Source organism: Myotis davidii, unplaced genomic scaffold (assembly GCF_000327345.1).
Source record: "Myotis davidii unplaced genomic scaffold, ASM32734v1 scaffold100, whole genome shotgun sequence".
NCBI lineage: Eukaryota > Metazoa > Chordata > Mammalia > Chiroptera > Vespertilionidae > Myotis > Myotis davidii.
Genome location: NW_006292691.1, coordinates 78,089 through 100,004, shown reverse-complemented (window position 1 = coordinate 100,004; position 21,916 = coordinate 78,089). Strand labels below are relative to the sequence as shown.

The 21,916-nt window shown below is 59.1% G+C and overlaps 2 protein-coding genes across 11 annotated transcripts in view; one reads left to right on the top strand and one right to left on the bottom strand.

Moving 5' to 3' along the window:
• The window catches only part of NPRL3 (NPR3-like, GATOR1 complex subunit), a 40,560-nt gene extending 26,983 nt beyond the window's left edge, over positions 1–13,577 (top strand). For 7 of the 10 annotated variants that reach the window (XM_015565565.1, XM_015565564.1, XM_015565571.1 and 4 more), the window contains 7 exons: positions 2,809–2,946; positions 4,070–4,289; positions 7,305–7,411; positions 8,612–8,741; positions 10,694–10,883; positions 11,520–11,712; positions 12,601–13,577. In XM_015565565.1, coding sequence (XP_015421051.1) covers positions 2,809–2,946; positions 4,070–4,289; positions 7,305–7,411; positions 8,612–8,741; positions 10,694–10,883; positions 11,520–11,712; positions 12,601–12,766 — 1,144 coding nt within the window. In that variant the 3' untranslated portion in view covers positions 12,767–13,577. Of the gene's footprint in view, positions 1–2,808; positions 2,947–4,069; positions 4,290–7,304; positions 7,412–8,611; positions 8,742–10,693; positions 10,884–11,519; positions 11,713–12,600 lie in introns of those variants that run through there. The other 3 variants (XM_006766131.2, XM_006766130.2, XM_015565570.1) reach the window with 2 other exon arrangements.
• MPG (N-methylpurine DNA glycosylase) overlaps positions 13,510–21,916 on the bottom strand; it is a 12,081-nt gene continuing 3,674 nt past the window's right edge. The window contains exons 4-6 of the mRNA XM_006766198.2: positions 19,588–19,825; positions 16,937–17,141; positions 13,510–13,949 (exon numbers count right to left, since the gene is read on the bottom strand). Of these exons, the coding sequence (XP_006766261.1) occupies positions 13,573–13,949; positions 16,937–17,141; positions 19,588–19,825 (820 nt within the window). The 3' untranslated portion in view covers positions 13,510–13,572. The remainder of the gene's footprint in view (positions 13,950–16,936; positions 17,142–19,587; positions 19,826–21,916) is intronic.

The following is a 21,916-nucleotide window of genomic DNA, read 5'->3' as shown; positions in this document are numbered from 1 at the left end:
CACAGCTCTCTCCAGCTTCCCATGTGCCATACAGTTTGCTTCCCCGACGCCACTGAGGCAGAGCCCCCCCAAATGTAAGGCTGTGAGTTTTACCCCAGGAGCCTGAACCAGTGCTTGGAGCCTCAGCACATGTCAGGCCGTTGGCAGTTTGCACGTGGCATCACTGGGCACCTGGGTGGATCAAAACCAGCTACTTTCACAATGATAGGAATCTGTCTAAATCTGATTCTGGGGTGTTTGAACAGCTGCTCTGAGCCATGTGCTGAAGAGGACAACTCAAAACTAGAAAGACCTTTATTTTCAGTCAGCCAGCCTGAAGCAGGAGCCTGGCTATTTCACTGTCCCTGCAGCCCCTGGTTTTCCTCGCTGCTCTGTTTTGTATGTGATGCTGAGAGCATACATATTGCTCATTGAGTCAAGTGGAGCAACTAACCTGGGCCCCCTGGGCAACTCTCTCATGGTGTGACCTTTGATTCCTTAAGAGGCTGGGCTGTGTCAGGGTTTGATGTCCAGCCAGCAAGACCTTCGGCCAAGGAAGGGCATGACGATGGGAGCCTTCGTCTGCTGAGGTGTACTGCGTAGCACTCAGTTCTAGAAGAAGCCAAGTGTGGGATCTTCCCCTGGGGCCTTGGGGAAAGACCCTGCGTCTCTTCCCCAAATCGTCACACATCAGGTCTGTTCATAGGTTTCACGCTGTGGGGCTGGGGCACCAGCAGCGACCAAACCTTGGTCTTCCAGACTCAGCCACAGCCTGCAGCCCCCCAGCCTCTGCAGCCAGGGGTGCTGCTTGGGGCATTGAGATCCTGGGAGAGGGCATGGTGTTCCCCATGCCCGAGGCAGGGCAGGCAGAGTGTCTGGGAGCTGTGGGGCAGTTTGCAGGGAGCAAATGGTTGGTGCTGGCAGAAATCCTAGGGGTAGTTGAGGGTGATAATGTGCTCTGTGTTCTTCCCACTGTGTTCTCTCCCCATTCCCTGCTTGAGAGAATACAGGCTTATTTTTGCATTTGAAACTGCTGACCACAGAGTTCAGCCAGCCCTCCGGCAGACCTGTCGGGGGAGCTTGGGGTTGTGGTCTGCTGCTTGAGGCTTCAGGGAAGAGACTGTGAGAACAGCGGTGGGTGTGGGGGGTGAGGGCCATGGAGCTGCTTCCCAGCATGGTGTACCTGAATGCCCCCAAGAGAGGTCTGGGACCTGGGTGAAGTGGCAGCTCCCACCAAACCTCCCCCAGCCACTGGCCTGCCCCACACTTTCTGGAGGCGGGCATCTTGGTCTGTCCATCCAGCTGGGAATAGCATTTCAGGGTCGGAATGTGATGGGAAGAGCACCGCCTAGCCCAGCTGGGTCCGGGCAGGTCAGGCCTTCACCGTGGGCACGGGCCCCTCTCATCACCTGCTGCGGGACAGCGAGGATCAGCCGTGGGGACTTGGCTCAAGCAGTTGCTTCTCTTTTGTGTCAGACACCACGGGCTTTCAGTGCAGGGGCTGAGCAGCCAGGTTGTGGGTGGAGGTCAGGCTGGCTTCCCTGCCAGGAAGTTTCAGAAGCTCCTGCTGGAAACAGCCCCTTGGTACCTGGTTCCCCAGCCGCCAGGAGCCCGTTCTCTGGGCGAGGGCTGCCTGAGAGAGTCCACCAGCGCAGGAAGCGCATCCCTCCCGCCCTCTCCTTCCTTCATTGATGAGGTGCTTCTCAGTGCCCCCAAGTATCCCACACGGAGTCAGCCATGCTGAGAGCAGTGAACAAAACGCAAGGCCCCACCTCAGGACTGCATTCTGGTGGAGGAAACAGCTTAACCAGCGGACAAGTAGGCGTGTCCTGGGGTCAGGTGCTCAGGGCAGGTGAGCAGTGAGCAGTCAGATTGCCCGGGGGGCTGCGGCTCACTGAGAAAGTGGCACTTGAGTTGAAAGCTGAAGGAGGGAAGGAGCTCCTGGCACCTGGACAAGTCTATAGTCGAGGACAAGTACACGGGCCCTAAAACAGCAGGGAGGCTGGTGTAGCTGCGCCTGCCTGGGGTGGGAGACACGGTCAGAGAACGGGGGCACATCACTCAAGGCTCCCGGCATTTGGGGTCTTGGCTGGAACTGCCGAGGTGGACGCCATGGGGGCTGTGGGGGAGGGCGGGCACGGGGCCAGTGCTGAGAAGGACTGTGCTTTGTAGGGCCCTGCAGGTGGTGAGACATGTTTGCTAACGGTGTGAGGCAGGCGGTGAGAGAAGCGAGGAGGCAGGGACAGAGTTGCTGTGTTTGGTCTGAGCGAGGATTGGCCTGAAAGAACCAAATTGCCATCAGTGAGGCTGGTTTCGACAGCTGCTGTGGTGCACCTGGGGCGCTGCTGGCATCTGCAGGGAGGTGGGCACTATGTGCTCCTCCCCCCCAGATGTCCTATGGGACTTGGCACCCCCACCCTTCCTGTGCTGCCCACGGCTCCTTTTGGGAGACAGGCCTTGCCCTGCCTGCCACCTGTGATGTGGTGGGGCTCTCGTCAGGTGTGCAGGAGGAGGCATGAGAAAACACCCCTGCATCAGTTGCATTGAGCCTCTGAGAGAGAACAGGCTTCCCTGTGCCCTCGCACTCTGATTGGACTACGGAGTCCAGGGCTAGCCAGAAATACAACGTTTTCCTCTCTCCAACATGCTGAGTCTGGAAAGATGCTCTCTTGCCCTGGGGTCTCCACTTGTAGTTTCCTCCGACCAACAGGAGCAGTGTACTGGGAAGAAGTGCCCTCGGGCGGGGTGTTGTGTGATGTGTGTGTCTGGGTAGCAGTTGCTGTGTGCATGGGCGATGGCACCGACAGAAATGGAGCCTGCTGTCTGCAGCTTGTGTACGTCTGGCGTGGTGCGGCTGCACATCAACAGCTGGCTGGAGGTGAGCTTCTGCCTGCCCCACAAGATCCACTACGCTGCTGCGAGCCTCATCCCCCCTGAAGCCATCGAGCGGAGCCTGAAGGCCATTCGGTGAGTGCCAGCCCAGGCACACTCCCTGCGTGGCCCCTCTCTGCTGCCTGAGGTTGCACCAGTTACTTCGTTCCAAAAGTTCTCTTCTTCCTGCCTCAGAAATTGGCAGCTCAGGCTCTCCTGTTTATAGAAGTGAAAACACATGTTTTTGTGCCTGGTTTTGTATAGAAAGGACCAGCTCCAGGTTTTCCCTGGGCGTCTGGGCACTGCCTGGGTAGGTGGGGCTCCGTGCTGAGGTCCTCACCTGCGTCCTGAGTACTGAGCATCCTGGGGAACAGACGTACCATTGGGGGGATATTGTCGTCATGGTGTTGCTCATCGGTTCCTCTTACATTTGAATTTGAACTTGTGGGATCTCCTGTTTCTTAATTTAATAGATTTCCTGCAAGGAAAGAACTGAGCCCAATCTCCTTCTGTCCCAACCCCCAACCAAGTCCTCAGTTTCCTTAAATATTCTTTAACTAAAAAAAGAAATCTGGGCACATTGCAGAAAATGTGAAGGTGAAAGAAAGCAAAACACTGCCTCATGCTCTCTCCCTCCCCCAGTCTGTGCTCCAAGTTAATATCTTTCCTCCTGGTTTCCTTGCTAAGCATATTTTTATGTAGTTCTATTCATAGTCGCAGCAGCGATTTTACTTTTCCCATATTTGGGACTCTTTTCTTTAGGAAAGATTCATTTATTTTTTTCAATCACAAATGTTTGCAGGGCAATCCCAGAAGTGGGAGATGGAGTCTGGTTGTCAGACCTTCCTGTTTTTTTTTTTTTTTTAAATATGTTTTTATTGATTTCATAGAGAGAGGAAGGGAGAGGGAGAAACATCTACCTACCACCTCCTGCACGCCCTCTACTGGGGATTGAGCCCGCAACTGGGGCCTGTGCCCTGATTGGGAATCAAACCTGATTGGTGCATGGGGCGACACTCAATCAACTGAGCCACACTTGCTGGGCAGACCTTCAGTTTTGTTGTAATTTTTTCTTTCTTTCTGTGAGTGAGTGACAGCAATCCTTGCAGATGTTTAAAGGCCCTTGCACTTAGCACTGCCCTTGTCTCTAATTCCTCCTGTGGTCTCTCCTTTCTGAGGTGCAGTGCCTGGGGGCCCCAGCTGCACCTTTGTGTTCCAGGTGCACGCCTGGGGCAGGGGACCTGTGTCTCACATGTCCTGCTGACTGGACTCTGCTCCACAGCCCGTACCATGCCCTGCTGCTGCTCAGTGACGAGAAGTCCCTGCTGGGTGAGCTCCCACTCGACTGCTCCCCGGCCCTGGTGCGTGTGATCAAGACCACGTCTGCCGTGAAGAACCTGCAGCAGCTGGCCCAGGATGCAGACCTGGCCTTGCTGCAGGTATTGCCCTAGGGCCCTGGGGGAGACTGCCTGGGTAGGGAAGGACAGGTGGGAGAAGGGTCTGGGTACAGCAGAGCAGAGGGCCCTTGTTTGAAGGTGGGAGGGGCTGGGGTGTCAGGAAAGCAGGCTGCCTCCATCCAGATAAGAGCCAGTGACAGTGGCTCCGGGGTTGGCTGGAGGCTCTGAAATCTGAGTCAGGTCTGGATTCAGGGCTGACTTCCTCTTCCTTTGAGGGTGGTGAGGCCGCAGCAGAGAGAAGTGAGGCCCTGCGGTGCTGGGAAGGTGCCAGGACAGGGTGGCTTGTAGGGCTGGAGCAGAGGTACACAGCATGTGGCCACATGAGAAAGCAGTACTGCAACCTCAGAGTAGGGGAAGTGAGAGCAGGACACAGCATGGGCCTGCCCACATGCAGAGCCAGGACCTAACCGCATGGCTTGACCACTCCCCTGCAGGGTTGAACCTTGTGCTTGTGGGATGCCCTTTCTGATTGGATGGAGGCCCCCTCAGCCCTGGCGGTGGATCTGGGGTCGGGGCTTCCAAGGAAAAGCACAGGAAGGAATTGCAGGCCAAGGGCAGGGCCTCCTCTGGTTCCGGTAACTGTGAGCACCGTGTGGCCACCAGAGGGCAGCAGGGCCTGTCCCAGGGACGTGTAGTTCCTGCGATGGCCACTGGGTGGCAGTTCTCTCAGGCTGGGAGGAGCACAGGCAAGAGGCTGGCCCACCTGGGCCCCTGAGGGGAGCTTGTCCAACAAGGACCCGGACTGTTTTTCCCCAAAGCAGTCATTTTGGATTCGTTGTCCAGAACAAGCCTTCCGTCATCTGTACCCCACGGCCTCTGTCGGCCCCTGTGAGAATGTTTGTTGGGTTCTGCCTGGTGTTCACAGGGGCTCCACTGAGGACCACGTCCTGCGTGCCTTCAGAGCAGACACGGAACACAACCTTAAATGCGCTCACTGTTCTGTATGTGCTGCAGAGCTTGTGTTCTGACCAGTGCTGGCCAGTGGCAGATATCTGTGAGTCTTCGCAGCTCCCATTTCAAACTTCGAAAGGAGCTGGCCTCCTGTCCACTGAGGCTGCCCAACAGGAAGTCTGTCTGTACGCCGTGCCTCACGCTTGTTCTCAGTCTCTTTGGGCAGAGACAAAGCTTTGGTGATGTCTCCTTCGCTTCCCTGCCCCGGCCTTGCGTGGGGAGGAACTGCCGTTTCCTGGCTGGTGTGGTTGTCCAGAAGCTCCCCGAGGCCCAGCCCTGGGGGTGGACCTCACCAAGCTCTGGGAGTCCAGCTGCCACAGCAGGTGGCCCAGTGGAGCGTTAGGTGTGAATGTCACTCATCTACAAGTAAATGGGGTTGTTTCCCTCATGATAGAATTAATATGTCCTTTCTTACAAAAGTTCAAATAGGACACAGTTTACAGACCCAAGAAAGAGAAAGTCCGCACAATCCCATATCCCGCCCTCTACTGCTGTGGATTCCTCTGGGTTTTCCTCATAGGTTAACGCCGTGGTCGGCAAACTGTGGCTCGGCAAACTGTGGCTCGCAAGCCACATGCGGCTCTTTGGCCCCTTCAGTGTGGCTCTTCCACAAAGTACCACGTGCGGGCACACACATACAGTCCGATCGAAACTTCGTGGCCCATGCGCAGAAGTCAGTATTTTGTGGAAGAGCCACAGTCAAGGGGCCAAAGAGCCGCATGTGGCTCACGAGCCGCGGTTTGCCGACCACAGGGTTAACGCATTATCTTTGAATAACAAAATTTGGATCACACTGTACATTACTTGTGATTGTCTAAACTTCCCATAGACCTCCACCTCCTAACGCCCAGGACCTGTGTGGGACTTTGCAGGTTGATTAAGGATCGGGAGGAAGGGCAGGGGTCCCGTATTATCTGGGTGGGCCCAGTGTCATCACAAGGGCCCTTGTGAGAGGGAGGCAGAGGGAAATTTGACTTCAGAAGAGGAGGTGGGGATGTGACCGTGATGAGGCCACATGCCAAGGAATGCTGCGGCCAGCAGAGGCGAGAGCAGATTCTTCCCGAGAGTCAGAGGGGGCTGCCCTGCCAGCACCTGACTCCAGGCGTGTGCTAGTGGTGGTAGACTCCGGACTCCGGGGTGGTGCTCTGACTGTGGGGAGATGCGGGAGGTGGAGACCACTGGGTGGGGTGGTGGCCGAGATGGAGGAGAGTGGGTGTGTCCTTGCTTTAGAGTAAGAGTCAGTGGGGCTTGGGATGAGAGAAGAGGGTCAGTGATGGAACGGAAATGTCTGTTGTGTTCAAGCTGGTGGTGCCACTGGAGGTCCCATGTGCCGAAATGAGCTGGGTAGAGGTGTCCTTGGCATCGCAGGCATTGCATGCAGGCAGGGTGACTCGCCCGTGGAGGCGCTCAGTGATGGTAGAGGCAGCAGCCTGCCTGGGACAGTGCTCACCCAGGCTGATGTAGCATCAGATGTGCCCAGTGTCTGTCTTTCCACCAAGTGAGGCTGTGCCGTGTTCTCAGACCGGGCCTCCCTGTGAGGCTGGAGGGATTCCTGGCATCATGGTCTGTCTGTGGCCCATCCTCATGTCCAAGAGTCCAGGAGAGCAGGCAGTGGGATGTCCTCCAGGACGCTGAGCCACATGGGGATGAGTGCATGGGGTAGAGGGCATGTCTGGTGACCCCTCATCCATTGTCACGTGGAAACCCATCCCCTTGCTGGAGTCCTGGCGGGGGTGGGGAACCTGCCTCTGCCAGGGTGTCCAGCCAGGCCCCTTGCTCAGCTGAGCTTACCCCCTGATCCTGGGTGTCCCCGATGTCCCTCTGCGTGTAGGACCTTCCCTCAGGGCCAGCCAGGACAGTGCGGGGCCCTAAAAGGAAATGACAGTCCCAGACCGCACAGGGACCAGTGTCAAAAGGCTGTTGCTCTGAACATAGAAAACGCTGTGTGTGCTGCTGTGCCCAGCCCCCTGCGGGAGGTTGGGGGTCAGAGAGAAGCCCAGTGGGCCAGCCTCCCAGGCACTGTGCTGCCAGCCCCTCTGCCCGCAGGTTTTCCAGCTTGCAGCCCACCTGGTGTACTGGGGCAAGGCCATCATCATCTACCCGCTGTGTGAGAACAACGTCTACATGCTCTCTCCCAACGCCAGCGTGTGCCTGTGAGTACCTCTGGCTGCCAGGGCCCAGGGTTTGAATGGGAAGGGGGTGTGGCTGGCAGGCCCTTCCAGGGTGTCTCTCCAGGTCAGGCAGGACTTCCCTCGGGCCAGATGTCTGGCCTCTGCCGGGCCCAGGTTCTGATTCTGGCCTGGCCCAGCACCACATAGGCCTGTGTGCCCCTGGCACCTGCAGCCTTCACGAAGGGCCTGCGCCTGCCATGTCTACACCCAGTGAGCTCCGTATGGGGTGCCTGAGGGGTGGTCAGGAGCCTTGGCCTTCATTCCAGAGCTGAGAGGGGCAGTGGGGTGGCCTGTGCTCGGGCTTCTGCCACCCCTTGAAGGAAAGCAGCTGGGCTCTGTCCTCATTGTATCCACCCTGACCTCCCCACTCTGCCATTGTACCCATCCTAACCTCCCCACTGTGCCATTGTACCCACCCTCACCTCCCACTGTGCCATTGTACCCACCCTCACCTCCCCACTGTGCCATTGTGCCCACCCTCACCTCCCACTGTGCCATTGTGCCCACCCTCACCTCCCCACTGTGCCATTGCGCCCACCCTCACCTCCCCTCTGTGCCATTGTGCCCACCCTCACCTCCCACTGTGCCATTGTGCCCACCCTCACATTCCACTGTGCCATTGTGCCCACCCTCACCTCCCCACTGTGCCATTGCGCCCACCCTCACCTCCCCTCTGTGCCATTGTGCCCACCCTCACCTCCCACTGTGCCATTGTGCCCACCCTCACATTCCACTGTGCCATTGTGCCCACCCTCACCTCCCCACTGTGCCATTGCGCCCACCCTCACCTCCCCTCTGTGCCATTGTGCCCACCCTCACCTCCCACTGTGCCATTGTGCCCACCCTCACATTCCACTGTGCCATTGTGCCCACCCTCACCTCCCCACTGTGCCATTGCGCCCACCCTCACCTCCCCTCTGTGCCATTGTGCCCACCCTCACCTCCCACTGTGCCATTGTACCCACCCTCACCTCCCCTCTGTGCCATTGTGCCCACCCTCACCTCCCACTGTCCCATTGTGCCCACCCTCACCTCCCACTGTGCCATTGTGCCCACCCTCACCTCCCACTGTGCCATTGTACCCACCCTCACCCACCCACAGGCTCATGTCAAGGGCCCAAGTGCTGTGAATTATGATGGGAGGTCGCTGAGCTCAGGACACGCTTGTCTCACTGTCTCTAGGTACTCGCCACTGGCTGAGCAGTTCTCCCACCAGTTCCCGTCTCATGACCTGCCGTCTGTCCTTGCTAAGTTCTCCTTGCCCGTCTCCTTGTCAGAATTTAGGAACCCCCTGGCCCCCCCTGTGCAAGAGGTGAGTCACAGGAGCTGGGAGCCCAGGAACCACCCACCAGCATCGGTTCCTGGTTTCAGGGCCCGCAGTGTGCTGCCCCCTTAGCTGTGGGTCAGGGCATGGGAGGGGCCTTGCTGTGTAGGTGGTGCGTGTCCTACCCGGGTAACAAAAGGCTGGCTCCCCAGCCAGGCACCTGTAGCTGCCTCACCAGTGACCCAGCACTTAGGCAGTCACAACTCCCGCCCCCTTCCATGCCCCCACGGAGCCCACCCTGCTGCAGTGGGTTGTTGTTAGTGTTAAAACCCCAGTAAGAGGCCCAGCCAGGAGAGAGCTAATCCTTCCTGGGGGGACAGAGCCCCTGGTGCCCCTTTCTGTTCCTAGGTCCCACAGGTGGAAGCTGCTGAGGTGGTTTTGTTGTCACTGAGCCTGGGCCCGCCCTCCTTTTCCCTCCGTCGTGGTCCAGGTGGTCCCTGGGTCTAGGCTCACTGGTACCCGGAGTGGCATCCAGGACGACCTGGAGAGGAGAGGCCCAGGATAGAACCACCTGGTGGTCTGGGTCCGGGTCAGTGGTGGGTGCGGCCCTAGGAGGTGTGAGGCATGTGGAGTGAACGGAGGAGCTCCATCTATGTCTGGCCGGTTGAGTGTGGCCTGAATCTTCCTTCACTGAACACCTGGGGCTCTGGGCAGGGACCCAGGGCAGGGCCAGATGGGACAGGTGTCAGAGATGGGGCCAGGTGTTCTCAAAAATGAAGGATTTGCTTTAATAAGCAGCAGATCTGTTAGACAAAACCAGTTTTTAGAAGCAGGCCCTTCCCTTTGTGAAGTTGTGAATGAGAAGGCGATCCTGGCTCCTCAGTGCATTTAGATGCCGAGTGAGACAGGGCTCTAAATGCCGTCTTTCATGGAGCCTCTGGGCTCCAGGAGCTGTGCCAGGTCATGGCAGCTGAAAGAAAGACACATCTTGCATCTGCACCCTCCCCCTCTCCAGCAGAGACTTCCTGCTGGTCTGGAAAGTGGGTGGATTTTTCAGGCCAGGCCTGCGGGGCAGCCTCATGCCTTGTCATGGAGCCCAGATAGAGCTGGGTGTGGGGTAAGGCTGCCTGCCTCTCACCCCTCCAGCTTTAAGCCTGGGACGTGCTCTTCAGTGCTTTAGAGTCTCTGTTTTATTAATTTAATTTCAAATTTAGTTTACAATTCTTTTCAGTTTTATTTGGTTTTACCAGGTCATTCACGCCCATGGTACACCCCTATTTCCATGCCTGGTCAGCCAGCCCCTCCCAGGAGGGGACCCCCAAAGATGAGCAGTTGGAGTGTGTCTGAGAACATGGACACCATCTGGGCGCATTTCCTTGCTCTCCTGTGCTGGAGCTCTGCCCTCACAGGGCTCCTCATGCTCCTACGTAGGTGCTAGCCTGTGGGAGGCGGGTGGATGCCGCGCCCTGGGCACCGTAGGCTCAGCATAGGTCCCTGTCCCTGGGGAGGCTTTTGGGTGGAGCTGAGGAGAGGACTTCCTGCTCTCAGGGCAGCTTCCTACAGCTTCTCTCTGCAGTGTCACAGGGAAGGGGTCCCACAGGCCCAGCTCTGTGTGGTGGGTTTGCGTGGCAGGGCCCAGTGGCCTGGAGGAGACAGGGTAGCAGAGGGGTAGCTCTGAGCTGGGAGGGCACATGGGCCTCCATGTCACAGGCCCTGCTCCTCAGCTCTGGGCAAGAAAGGCCTGACACTAGGCCAGCCCAGGTGTGTGGTGGGAACAAGTGCAAATATGGCCTCGCTGCTCTCTTAGCCTCGCTGCCTCCCCTGGGTTAGCTAAGAGCTCCTTCCTGAGGGCCCCTGGAGCTTATGCACCCCTGATCTCCAGGGTGACTTGTGGGGTCGTGTCTTAGGCCTTAGCTCCCCAATCCGATCAGGAAGGGACCAGGGTGGTGGTGGGGGTCAGCTTCCCCCAGTGCCCCAGTCCTCACACTGCTGTCCCGCAGACCCAGCTCATTCAGATGGTGGTGTGGATGCTGCAGCACAGGCTCCTGGTCCAGCTGCACACCTACGTGTGCCTGATGGCCTCACCCAGCAAGGACGAGCCCCGCCTGCGCGAGGATGAGGGCTCCTTCACTACCAGGGTCAGCGGCCGCAGCCTCAGCACACCCAATGCCCTCAGCTTTGGCTCCCCAAGTAGGAATCCTTCCCCGGGCATCAATGTGGTGGTGGTGGTGGGGGGGGGCGTGTCGAGCACCTGGGGAACACTTGGGAGTGGTGGCCAAGAGGTACATCAGGGGCGCTGCTGGGAATGGCCGAGGGACTTCACGTGGCCACCCATGCACACACTGCCTCTCATGCGGGCGGCTGGGTCCTCCCTCACACAGCCTTCCTAGAGGAGGGCAGGAGATCCGTCTCCCCGCTTTCCTGCACCTCGGGCTCTGAGGAGGCTGTATCTTTGGGCTCTTGAGCAGGGCTTGCTCAAGCCAGGAGTAGCCTGCCCCCGGCCTGCCATGCCACCCTCACTGGGAGGACAATTGAAACCTCTGCCCCAGGGCCTATGAGAGACAGTGACTGCCATGGTCACTGTCTCTTCTTGAAAGAGCCGTGTGGCCATGGTGCACCCCCAAAGGCAGCAGCCATCGCCAAGCCCAAGTCCCTGGGCTTGGGTAAGAAGAGGGGCTGGAAGGCTTTGCGGGAGGGGCCTCCCCAGGCTGAGGCTTAGCCTCCGGCTTCAGGTTCAGGGTGAAGATCTGTCCAGCCCCTCATGCATGTTGGGTGGGAGGGAGGTCCTTGGGGGTGGACTGCTCTCTGACCCGTGCCCACCCGTAGCCAGCAGTGACGACATGACGCTCACCAGCCCCAGCATGGACAACTCCAGCGCAGAGCTTCTCCCCAGTGGAGACTCCCCGCTGAACAAGAGGATGACAGAGAACCTGCTGGCCAGCCTGTCCGAGCACGAGCGGGCAGCTATCCTCAGTGTGCCTGCAGCCCAGAACCCCGAGGACCTCCGCATGTTTGCCAGGTGGGAGCGGGCGACCCGTGGGGCTAGGCCCAAGTCTAGGGTCAGGACAGGAAGTGGGTGGGCTGTACCCAGCAACCCGCAATGTAAATCCGTTGACGACAAGTAGCACTCACCGGTTGAGGGGATGTTCATAGACTGGGGTGTCCCTGCCTGCTACCTGTGCACGCCAGGTGTGAGTTCAGTCTGCTGCCGAGACACCGTCTGTACCTCTGTCTTCAGGAGTCTCTCCAGGACTTCCTGGGGTTTGTCACTTCCTGGGAAGCAGCAGCAAGTTCTCATCCCCATGGGCTAGGCAGTGATTTTCCCCAGGACTTAGCCTCGGGGTGCGGGATCCAGATCCCCACGTCATAGGTGACATAGACCTGGTCACACCCACCCAGTCTGGGGCACTGTAGACGGTTTTCTGGAGGAGGTCAGACTGTCAGGGACTGAGCCCCCAGTGAAGAACCACATGCCGGCAGCTCTTTGAAGCAGCTGGTCCAGGCCTCTGTTCAGTCCCGGCTGAGACACCCCCTAGAGCAGTGACCCCATTTGGATCCAGAGCCACATGGGACTCGCTGCCACGTAGAATGAAAAAGAGAAGCCTTCCCAGACCTGTCCCCCTGCACTGCCCCACCCATGTCAGAATGCTGAGGGTGGGTGCGACCCTCGGGCTCAAGTGGGCCCTGGGGTTTGAACAGGAATGTGTTCTCACAGACCCACTTCAGAGAACCATGGTGGGCAACAGGCCCAGGACACTTGCCTGCTCCTGTTGGGGGTTGGGGGTGGGCACGGGCAGCTGCCTCCTGGGCCTCTGTGACGCCCTCACCAGCTCTGTTTTGGCCTGTGGGCCGCTCATTGGCTGTTGGAACAGAGGCTAGCCTGGGCTTGTGCCGCCCTCCCCTCCAGGCTGCTGCAGTACTTCCGTGGCCGCCACCACCTGGAGGAGATCATGTACAATGAGAACACCAGGCGCTCGCAGCTGCTCATGCTCTTCGACAAGTTCCGCAGCGTGCTGGTGGTGACCACCCACGAGGACCCAGTCATTGCCGTCTTCCAGGCCCTGCTGACGTGAGCCTGGGCCGAGGGGGCAGAGGCAGGCAGCTGCAGTGCATGGGGGCACCCGCATCTCCCCACCCCAGGGCTCCCTCCCGACCCGGCCTGAGTCCTTTTAGCCCTGAGACCCGACTTCACCTGCATCAACTGCCTCCTGGGGCTGCCACCCTCTGCATTCTCACCTGTCTAGTCCTCAGAACAGGTCCGGTGCCTGAGCTGAGAGGGTGAGGCTCTGAGCTGGGGAGCCGTCCAGGACTCATGCTCTGAGTGAGGCCTGCATGCTTCCCACAGATTTGGGCCACATGTTTCTCTGACCTCCCTCCCAATCCTGCCCGTGTTCCCTGGCCCCTTCCACTGCTGCCCTTCCAAGACGGAGGGCCCAGTGCCTGGCCTATCCTGAATGGACCCCCTGCACTGCCCCTTCCTCCCAGCTTGCTGTGGGCCTTCCTGGCCCGGCCCTCACCACAGGCACCAGGAGGCTCATGCCTTAGCCATCCGCTCCCCTTTGCCACCTGAGGCATGAGGGCCTGGGCTCGTCCACGATGCTTACTGGGCTCCCCGTTGGGGTGGCTGCACTGGTGTTCCCAGTCCTCCCTCACAAGGGTGGGGTGCAGTGGGCCTTCATCGGGCCTGAGGAAGGCAGTGCCCATGCTGGGCCTGGCTCGAGGTGCCCTGCTGCACACGTAGCCCCTGACAGCCACATCCTGGAGGAGGAACTGATCATTGAGGGGGCTCTGGCTGAGACACAAGTGACACGTTTTCTAGAAATAAAGAATTTATTTGGTTTTTAAACAATTAAAAAGCCTGTCCTTAGCAGGCCCTTGCTTAGACCTGTGTGTCCTGCTCAGCTCCTCTGTCCACCACACTGACCCAGGGGCTGCCCTGGACATAGAAGCGCAGGGGCTTCTGGGCCCACTCTCCTGCGTTGCCGATGCCCACTCGGGCTGCTGCCACCACCGCTGGCTCCCTGGGCCCCGGGGGGCTGTGCTCTAGCCACACAGCCTTGTCCGTGGTGAGGTCTCGTTGGTCGAAGCTCTTGTCGATGGCCAGGGCCTGACAGAGCTTGGAGGGGCCGCTGCAGAGCTCACGGTCTTTGAGGGCCCGGCCGGTACTGCCTTTCCGGGAGGTACTGCGAAGCTGCCGCATGGTCTCCAGGCCCCCGAGGGGCTCCAGTGCTCGCAGCAAGACACATGCTCCATCCCCTGTGGGACAGACAGACAGTGACTGGCCCTCCCTACCCAGGGCACCGCCAGTGCTGCAAGGATGATGCAGCTGCCTTCCTGAGCACTCCTGTACTCATTCGCAGTCCAGACCCACTTCCTACACACCTGCCCCCCCAGGGCCCAGGTGGGGCCTCCATGAAGCCAGAGGGCCTGACCGCCAGCTAGGGAGAACCAGCGAAAAGGCACGGCAAGTGCTCGCGGTGGCCTCCTCTTGGCTTCCTCTGGTTTGGCGACCAGCAGCAGCTTTGAGGCTGGCAAAGGAAACCCCAGATGGCCGGTCCTCCCTGGGCATGGTCATCTCTACCCAGGCCCAGGGTTCTCCCATCTGCCTCTACCCACTCAGTGTCTATTGGGCAAGCCAGAGGTTGTCTCTGTGCAGCTAGCAGTGTGCATAGGATGCCGGGCGAGCCTCACTCCATGACTCAGTGGGGAGACGACAGGGCAGAGGGAGGTGCCTGCTGATAGCACCCCTCCTTTGGGATCCTTTCTGGCCCCCCAGTCCAGGCTACTTCAGCAAGTTGACACCCTGGGCCCAAGAAGACATTTGTCCAAATTCCCTTGGCCCTGTATGGCTAGGGGCAGTGATACCTGGACCCTGGCCAGAGAAGCCCACTCTCCCGAGACACCAGCTCTGCTGACAGGTTGGCCGGCCCTTCTGCCGGGGGGTCGGAGAAGCTCAGCCTGAGGGGTGGCCGGCCAGTCCCCACTCTTGGGCCTCACTGTACAGGCCTCAGCGCTGGGAGAACCCTGAGTGGATGCAGCAGGTACGCTCCCTGCACAGCCAGCAGCTGGCAGGTGGGGTTTCTGGGACCAGATGCTTTAACCAGCCAGTTTTCAAAGAACCTCAAGATATACTAAAGGCAGCCTGGCCGGCATGGCTCAGTGGTTGAGCACTGACCAATGAACCAGGTCACAGTTTGATTCCTGGTCAGGCCACAGGCCTGGGTTGTGGGCTTGATCCCCAGTGTGGGGCATGCAGGAAGCAGCCGATCCATGATTCTCTCTCATCATTGATGTTTCTATCTCTCCTTCCATCCTCTCTGAAATCAATAAAAATATATTTTAAAAATTAAAAAAGAAAAAGGTATGCTAAGGGCAGACCTAGCCGTTTTGGTTCAGTGGATAGAGCATCGGCCTGCAGACCGAAGGGTCCCGGATACGATTCTAGTCAAGGGCTCGTACCTAGTTGCAGCCTTGATCCCTTGATCCCTGGCCCTGGGGCTCATGCGGGAGTCAAGCAATTAATGTCTCTCTCTCACATCGATGTTTCTCTTTCTCTGTCCTCCCTTCCACTCTCTCTAAAAATCAATGGAAAATTTGATCCTTGGGTGAGGATGAACAAAAAAGAAAAAAAAATATATATATATATACTAAGGGCAAGCAAAGACTTGAAGTTCCAGTCCCTCTAATTGCTAGGCCCTGCCCAGCCCACCAGCCTCAGGGCTTCCTCCGTGTCCATGCCGAGCTGTTGTAGGTGTAGCACGTCCCTCACTCTCTTGCCTCCCAAATGGGCTGCAGGAGCAGCCTACCCCCTCGATCCCATGTCCCCTCTCCTGGAACACACCTGAATCCTGCACCCTGACAGAACCAGAACATCTTAACTCCTTCCCACAGAGTCTCCAGTCTCAGCTCTACTCCACCTATTGGCCTTGGCAACACACCCCCCAACTGCTCCCCTGGTCATCTCTGCACTGTGTCCACCCTGAGGGCAGGCAGGCATGGAGCTCAACCTTGCCCCCTCTCCCTTGATGCACCTGGATAACCTTTGGCACTGACTCTACCCATGTGGTTTGCTGCTCCCCTGAACTAGGTGTTCCTGGGGCATGTTGGTCATGTGTCCAGAAAGTAATAACCTCCCACATCTGCCCTGCCCACCCTCAGAAGCCCTGGCTCCCTGCCTTGCTGACCACAGCCCCACCTCACATGACGACCAAAATAAGCTCCAGAGTGAAATAGGGGTGCTCTCCGCCATCCTGATGTCCAGCCACTGCTTCCCTCAACACCCTTTCTGTGCCAGGCACAGGGCCAGTCGGGTTATCCAGTCCTCATGCCCTTGCAGCTCTGGCAACGAGCACCCCCAGCTGCCCTCTAGGCACTCACAGCTCCCACGCCCCTGGAATCATTCAACAAATGTGTCTGACTTACAGCACAGCAAACCCGTCCCCACGGGCCTCCTCAAGCATCCGCTCATCTTGGGACCAGCCTCAGGCTTGGCAGGCAGACGCGGGGACGAAGCCAGCGTGGGCTGGGCAGACCCTGCTCCTGTCAGAGTGGCTCTGATAAGACGGTGCTATGGGCTCTGTCTTTCGAGCACAGACCACCCAGAAAGCACAGCCACCTGCTCCCAAAGCACAGAGGCCCCCCGGACAGGCCCCATGAGCTGAGTGGGTTCTGGGAGCCTAGTCCAGCATCTCCCCCCGTGGCGCTGACATTGGGGCGAACGGTTTTTTTGTGATGGGGGGGTCTCCTGTGCACTGTGACCTGTTCAGCACCAACCCACCAGCCGTAATGACCAAAAATGCCTGCAGACAACGCCTCATGTTCCTCCAGGGCGGCAGAATCATCCTCGGTTGAGAACCGATTCAGGCCCCATAACTGGCTGCCTGGCCAGGCTCCTGCCAGAGCCCTGCTCAACTCAAATAGATTTCACCCCCCTTTTCCCACGACCAGCCCCTCCCGAGTCTACCCTGGCCTGTTGGTGACATGTCTGAGCTCTGGAGCCAGCGGTGGCCTCATGGAACCTGTGTGTTGTGTGTTCGGGTTAAGCCATGACCTCTATTTCATGGGGGTTCCCAGCCTCTCTGACCACCCTGTGACCACGGCCAGAGCTCTTGAACCCTGACCTAGCCCAGCAATGGCACCTCCTTGCTCAAACACCTGCCCCACCCTGGTCTTCCCGGGGTCTTCCAGCTGCCAGCTGAGGGGGCTGTGTCCAGGCCTCCCGCTCCAGCCCCAGCACTGCTCACCTTGGCTGGAGACATTCATGCAGAAGTACATGCCATAGATGAAGTACACATACAGGGTCCCCGGCTTCATGAACATGCCGCGGTTGCGGGGGGTCTGCCGGCCGCCCCTCGAGTGGGCAGCTTCATCCTCGGGCCCCAAATATGCCTCAGTCTCAACAATGCGGCCACGGAGCTCTGTGCCATCGTCGAGTCGCCGGACCAAGACCTGTGGGCACCAGTGTCGGCTCAGGACACGAAGGGTGGTTCCCTCCACCTGACAGTCCACAGCCTGGACCGCACCTCCCTAGCTCTGGGCACACCAGGGCCAGCCAGTTTCCCTCCAATGTCCCTCTGTCTTGGCGGACCTCTGGACAACAGACCTTGTTCACTGGGTGTCTGGTCCATAGGTTGCAGCCATTTCAAGCTCTGGCCTTGGCCGGGCTGCAGACCAGCACTAGTGACTTCACCCACCCCATGTCCTCTCAGGCCCCCCATCACACCGCCGCCTCCTCCCCGGGTCCCCCTGAACTTACATGCTTAGGCTGGGGCAGGGCAGCAGGGAGGACACCCCAGTGTTGCCCCACCATGGCTGCCTGTGGACTAAACACCAAGTACTGTCACGCTCAGCTCCTGCCACCAGCTGCCCGCCATGCTCCTGGCTGAACCATGGCCTGGGTGTAGCCAGCTCCACAAGGAGTGGGGTCAGTGTGGGCAGTGGGCCAGGAAGATGAGCCTGGCTGCAGTTGGCTTGGACAGTGCCCTGGGCAGGGGTGGGGCCAGGAGGGGCCAGAGGGGCTAGCCGAGGACAGGGGCAGTTGCCAGGGATTCTCACGGGAGGGGGACAGGTGGGGGGGCAGTGGGTGCTCTCAGGCCAGCGGAGCACCTAGGAGGGCCGCCCAGGGGAGCCAGACCTGTGGAGTGCTGAGCATGCGCAGTCCATGCTCCCCAGCTGGGGCCCTTCTGCCCTATGGAGGGGACTGTTTGGGCTGCACAGCACAGTGTGGCCCAGTGTCCAAAGGTACAGGCCTGACTCAACGAGGGCTCACAGTGGGGCTTTGGGGGCAACACCGGCCTTGTTCTTGGGCCAGAGCAGTCAGTTGGACAGCCAGGCCACCCCTGCCTTAGCCCAGGGAGCCCAGTGTGTGTGCGGCCGGGATCCGTGTCATGGGACAGGGAGGCGAGCGCTGGGGTAGTGTTGGAGGAGGCCTTCCTGAGACAGAGGAGGAAGAAGGGGGTCGATGCCTCCCCTGGGAGCCCATCTCCAGGACGAAGAGGAAGTCCCATTCCATCTCAGATGAGGCCTCACTTCCATCCTCCCAGGGCATCAAGAGCATGTTCCTCCATGAGCCTCGCTCCCGTTTCCACACCTCCAGAGGCCAGCGGGGTGCCTGCCCTTGGGAGGGGAGCGTCTCATGGCTCTTTTCTCACTGTGGTTTTTTAATTTGGATTTTCCGCTCTGAATTTCGTTCTGATAACACTTCCAGATAGTAGATGTTGGTTGCCTCCCATGCCCATTACAAACACATCTCCTTGCTGGTGGAGGCAACACCTTCTCAGACCAGAGGGCGACTTGAGGGTGGTCTGGGTGTCATGGCAACTCATTGCTCCTTGCAGTGACCTGTAGAGGGGTGACCTGAGCCTGGCCTAGTGGTCTGCAAGGACATCCACTGGGAGGCTCTAAGAGGCTGTCCTCCCTGGCCACAAGGACACAATGCGAAACCCTCCTCCGCTGGAGACCGCCCTCTCTACCCTCGGGCTCAGGCGGGCATGATGGGGGCCTATGGGAACCTGACACGCTGAGGCCCTTAGGCCCTTGACCTGATGCAGGGCCTCCTCTGCCCCAGGAGCCACGGTATGTGAGAGCATAAACCCTCCTTGTGCAGGGTTCTTTGAGAAGGACCTTTTGGCCCCTGCAGCTGAAAGACAGGTCTGGCCCTTAACCACAGAGTCCTACTTTAGGTTACACTCCGCTAGCTCACACTGTAGGATGTGTCCTTTCAGCCCCCAGCGCCTGCTGCCCTTTTCTATTTGTCACAGAAACGGAGCCACTTGGCCACTGTAACCGAAAGGTAGTCTCATGGGATCGGGAAGAGGACCAGAAAGCCAGGAACAGCACCCCGGTGGTGTTCCAGACAGATGTCGCCCAAACTGCTGCTGCTGGCACGTGGGCCCTGCGCCATCCCTGCTTCCTGTCTAGACCCTGAGCCTGCTCTGAGCTACAGGGGCCACGGGGGAGCCAGCAGTCGCACTGTGAGCTGCTGTGGTGAGCAGGAAGCTGTATGTCAAGGCAATCCTGACACTGGGCAGTCCGTAGGCCATGGCCACTGCGCTCATGTGGCTGAAAGCTCTCACTGCTACACAGACAGACAAGCTACAGTCAGGGGACGGGGGTCGGGGGACAAAGTCAGCCCCCCACACACACACCGGGGCCAGTACTTGAAAGAAACCTGCCCTGAGGACAATCCCAGGTGGAGGCCGGGTCCTCAGTCTCAGCATTCCTCCCGACTGGTTCCGGACCCACCCCATCCCAGACGACTGAGGCACAGCTCCCAGTGAGGGCTAAGCGCTAACTGCGTGAGGACCAGCAGGGCCAGGTCAGGGACGCCGGCCCGGTGGCGAGAGGTCTGGTGCCCACAGACGCTGCGTGGCGATGGCCACTACGTCGACATTACCTGTCCCAGAAACGCCCGGGCCAGGGGGACGGCAGGCTGGTTGAAGAAGTCTAGTCCCAGGCGAGCAGGGGGGTCTCTTGGGCTTGAGAAATAGATACTGCGCTGGGGACTCAGGGCGTTGGGCAGACCGAGGCGGGGCTCCTTGGGGGAGGGTGTCGGGGTTCCATCTGGTGGGCACTGATGCTGCTCTGCCCCCAGAAGCCGCTGCTTTTTTAGCCCCAGTTTGCGGGAAAGCTGTTACAGGAGAGAACAAGATAAAGCGTCTGAGTTAGGAGCGGGCAGAGGGCTGTGCGGTGGTCAGGCTTGCAGCTTCAGGGCCGTATTTGACTGCCTGCCTCAGTTTCCTCATCTGCAAAATGAGGGCGACCGTGCTGTGCAAACAGAATGCCAGGCCCGATGGGCTCAGTGCTGGCTCAGGAGGGTCCCGGGAGACCTGGGGGAAAGCGTGCGTGTGAGGAAAGGCTGGTGGCAGCAGAGACAGGGCCAGGGTGACCACTGCTTCACACACCCGCCACGTGCAGGACATGGGCAACTCTGGCAAAGGGCTGCAGGCCCAGGGAGGGGACAGTGGGCGCCCGCGGCTGGCACAGGGGGCTGGGATCCTCTGACTCCCATTTATCCTATGGATCCTGAATGAATTCCGAGCTTGCTTTTGGAGCCCTTCAGACCTTAACCAGGAATTTGGTGGGGGAATGGATTGTGTCATCCAACACCCCTCCCCTCCACCCCACACCAGCTGACACATCCACTGTGCCCAACCCCACCTTAACATCCCCTCCCTCTATAGCGGGGAGCTAGTCTTGTTCTAAATCAGGGGTCCTCAAACTACGGCCTGCGGGCCACATGCAAATACAAATATTGTATTTGTTCCCGTTTTGTTTTTTTACTTCAAAATAAGATATGTGCAGTGTGCATAGGAATTTGTTCATAGTTTTTTTTTTAACTATAGTCCGGCCCTCCAACGGTCTGAGGACAGTGAACTGGCCCGTTTAAAAAGTTTGAGATTAAATGAGAGACTACAAAAAAATAAAAAATAAAAAGTTTGAGGACCCCTGGTAGAAGGTCTGACACACACGGGTGGGTGGACACCAGGCTGACCACCTGCTTGGCCGCACTCCAAGCTCATGACTCCCCCCTCCCCCCGGTGAGTCCCCAGTTGTCCTCTGTGTCATGACCCAGGGTGTCCGAACAAGCAGGGCAAAGGTGAGGTCTCCTGCGGGACGAGGAGGCTCGGCCGAGACCTGCCCACTCTCTGCCTCCTTCCTGCCACAACGACCTGCTCCCACCAAGGGAACCCAAGCACACACGCTGGCTGTTCTAGGAACGGCTGATCTCCCAAGGGCCGGGGGAGAGGAAGGAGTAGGTGGGCAGCAGGGCCTGGGAACACCCCGCAAGGGCTACTCTCCAGCAGGGCCCTGTCTCCCTAGCATGTGACAGACCCATTATTTTTAACATAAGTGCTGACGTCCCATGTCAAGTGGAGGCCGCCAGTCTGCTGAGAATGGACGCTGACGTGACCGTCTTTGCAGCCCGGCCCATCTGCCAATCCCCACCAGGGGCTCAGACTCTGGGGCGCTGATGCCCCTGCTCTCACCCTGAGTTTGGCCCCTGGCCTGCCCCATGGCACTCGGCCCACCCTGGGGGGCGGGGGACTCACATGGCTGTCCAGGGACTGAGGCCGGGAGGCCTCAGCTTCCCCATCACCGACCTGGGATTTGGAACTGCCTCAGGCCTTCGTGGTGATGGGGATGCAGGCTGTTTAACCCGAGGGCCGAGGAGCCCGGTGACCCTGCTGTTGCACCCCAGGGAGAGTGGGGTCTCAGACCCTGCACCCGGGTGCCTCACACGCATCGCCCGGCCCTGGTTGGAAATGAGGGTTCCCTGAGTGAGAAGCTCCAGAAAATGACCCGAGGTATCCATGCCCCTGTTTCCTCATCTACGGTAAGGGAACCGGCCACACCTGCCCGAAAAATAACGAGAAGCCGGGAGCACTTGGCTGCACAGCAAGCCCTCAACGAGGGAGGGACCCTGTCCACGAGGGATACCCCCGGGCAGCGCCTGGGGATGAGATTCTTGCCAGCTGAGCGGGCCTGGCCTGAGTGCGGGTCTCCGGGGGACCCACCAGCCCGCCATCAAAACCTGGGCTAAGACGGAGCGCGCTGATCCGCTGTGACAGACACGGTGCCGGGCCGACTGCTGCGCCCGGGCAGGCTGCTCCTGGGCAGGGGCCTCTGAGCCGGGCCCCGGGCCCAGCATCCACCCGGTGTTGGGGTCCCTTCCCAGACCTCCCTGGAGACCTCGGGCCGGGCCTCCCCTTCCTTTCTGGCAA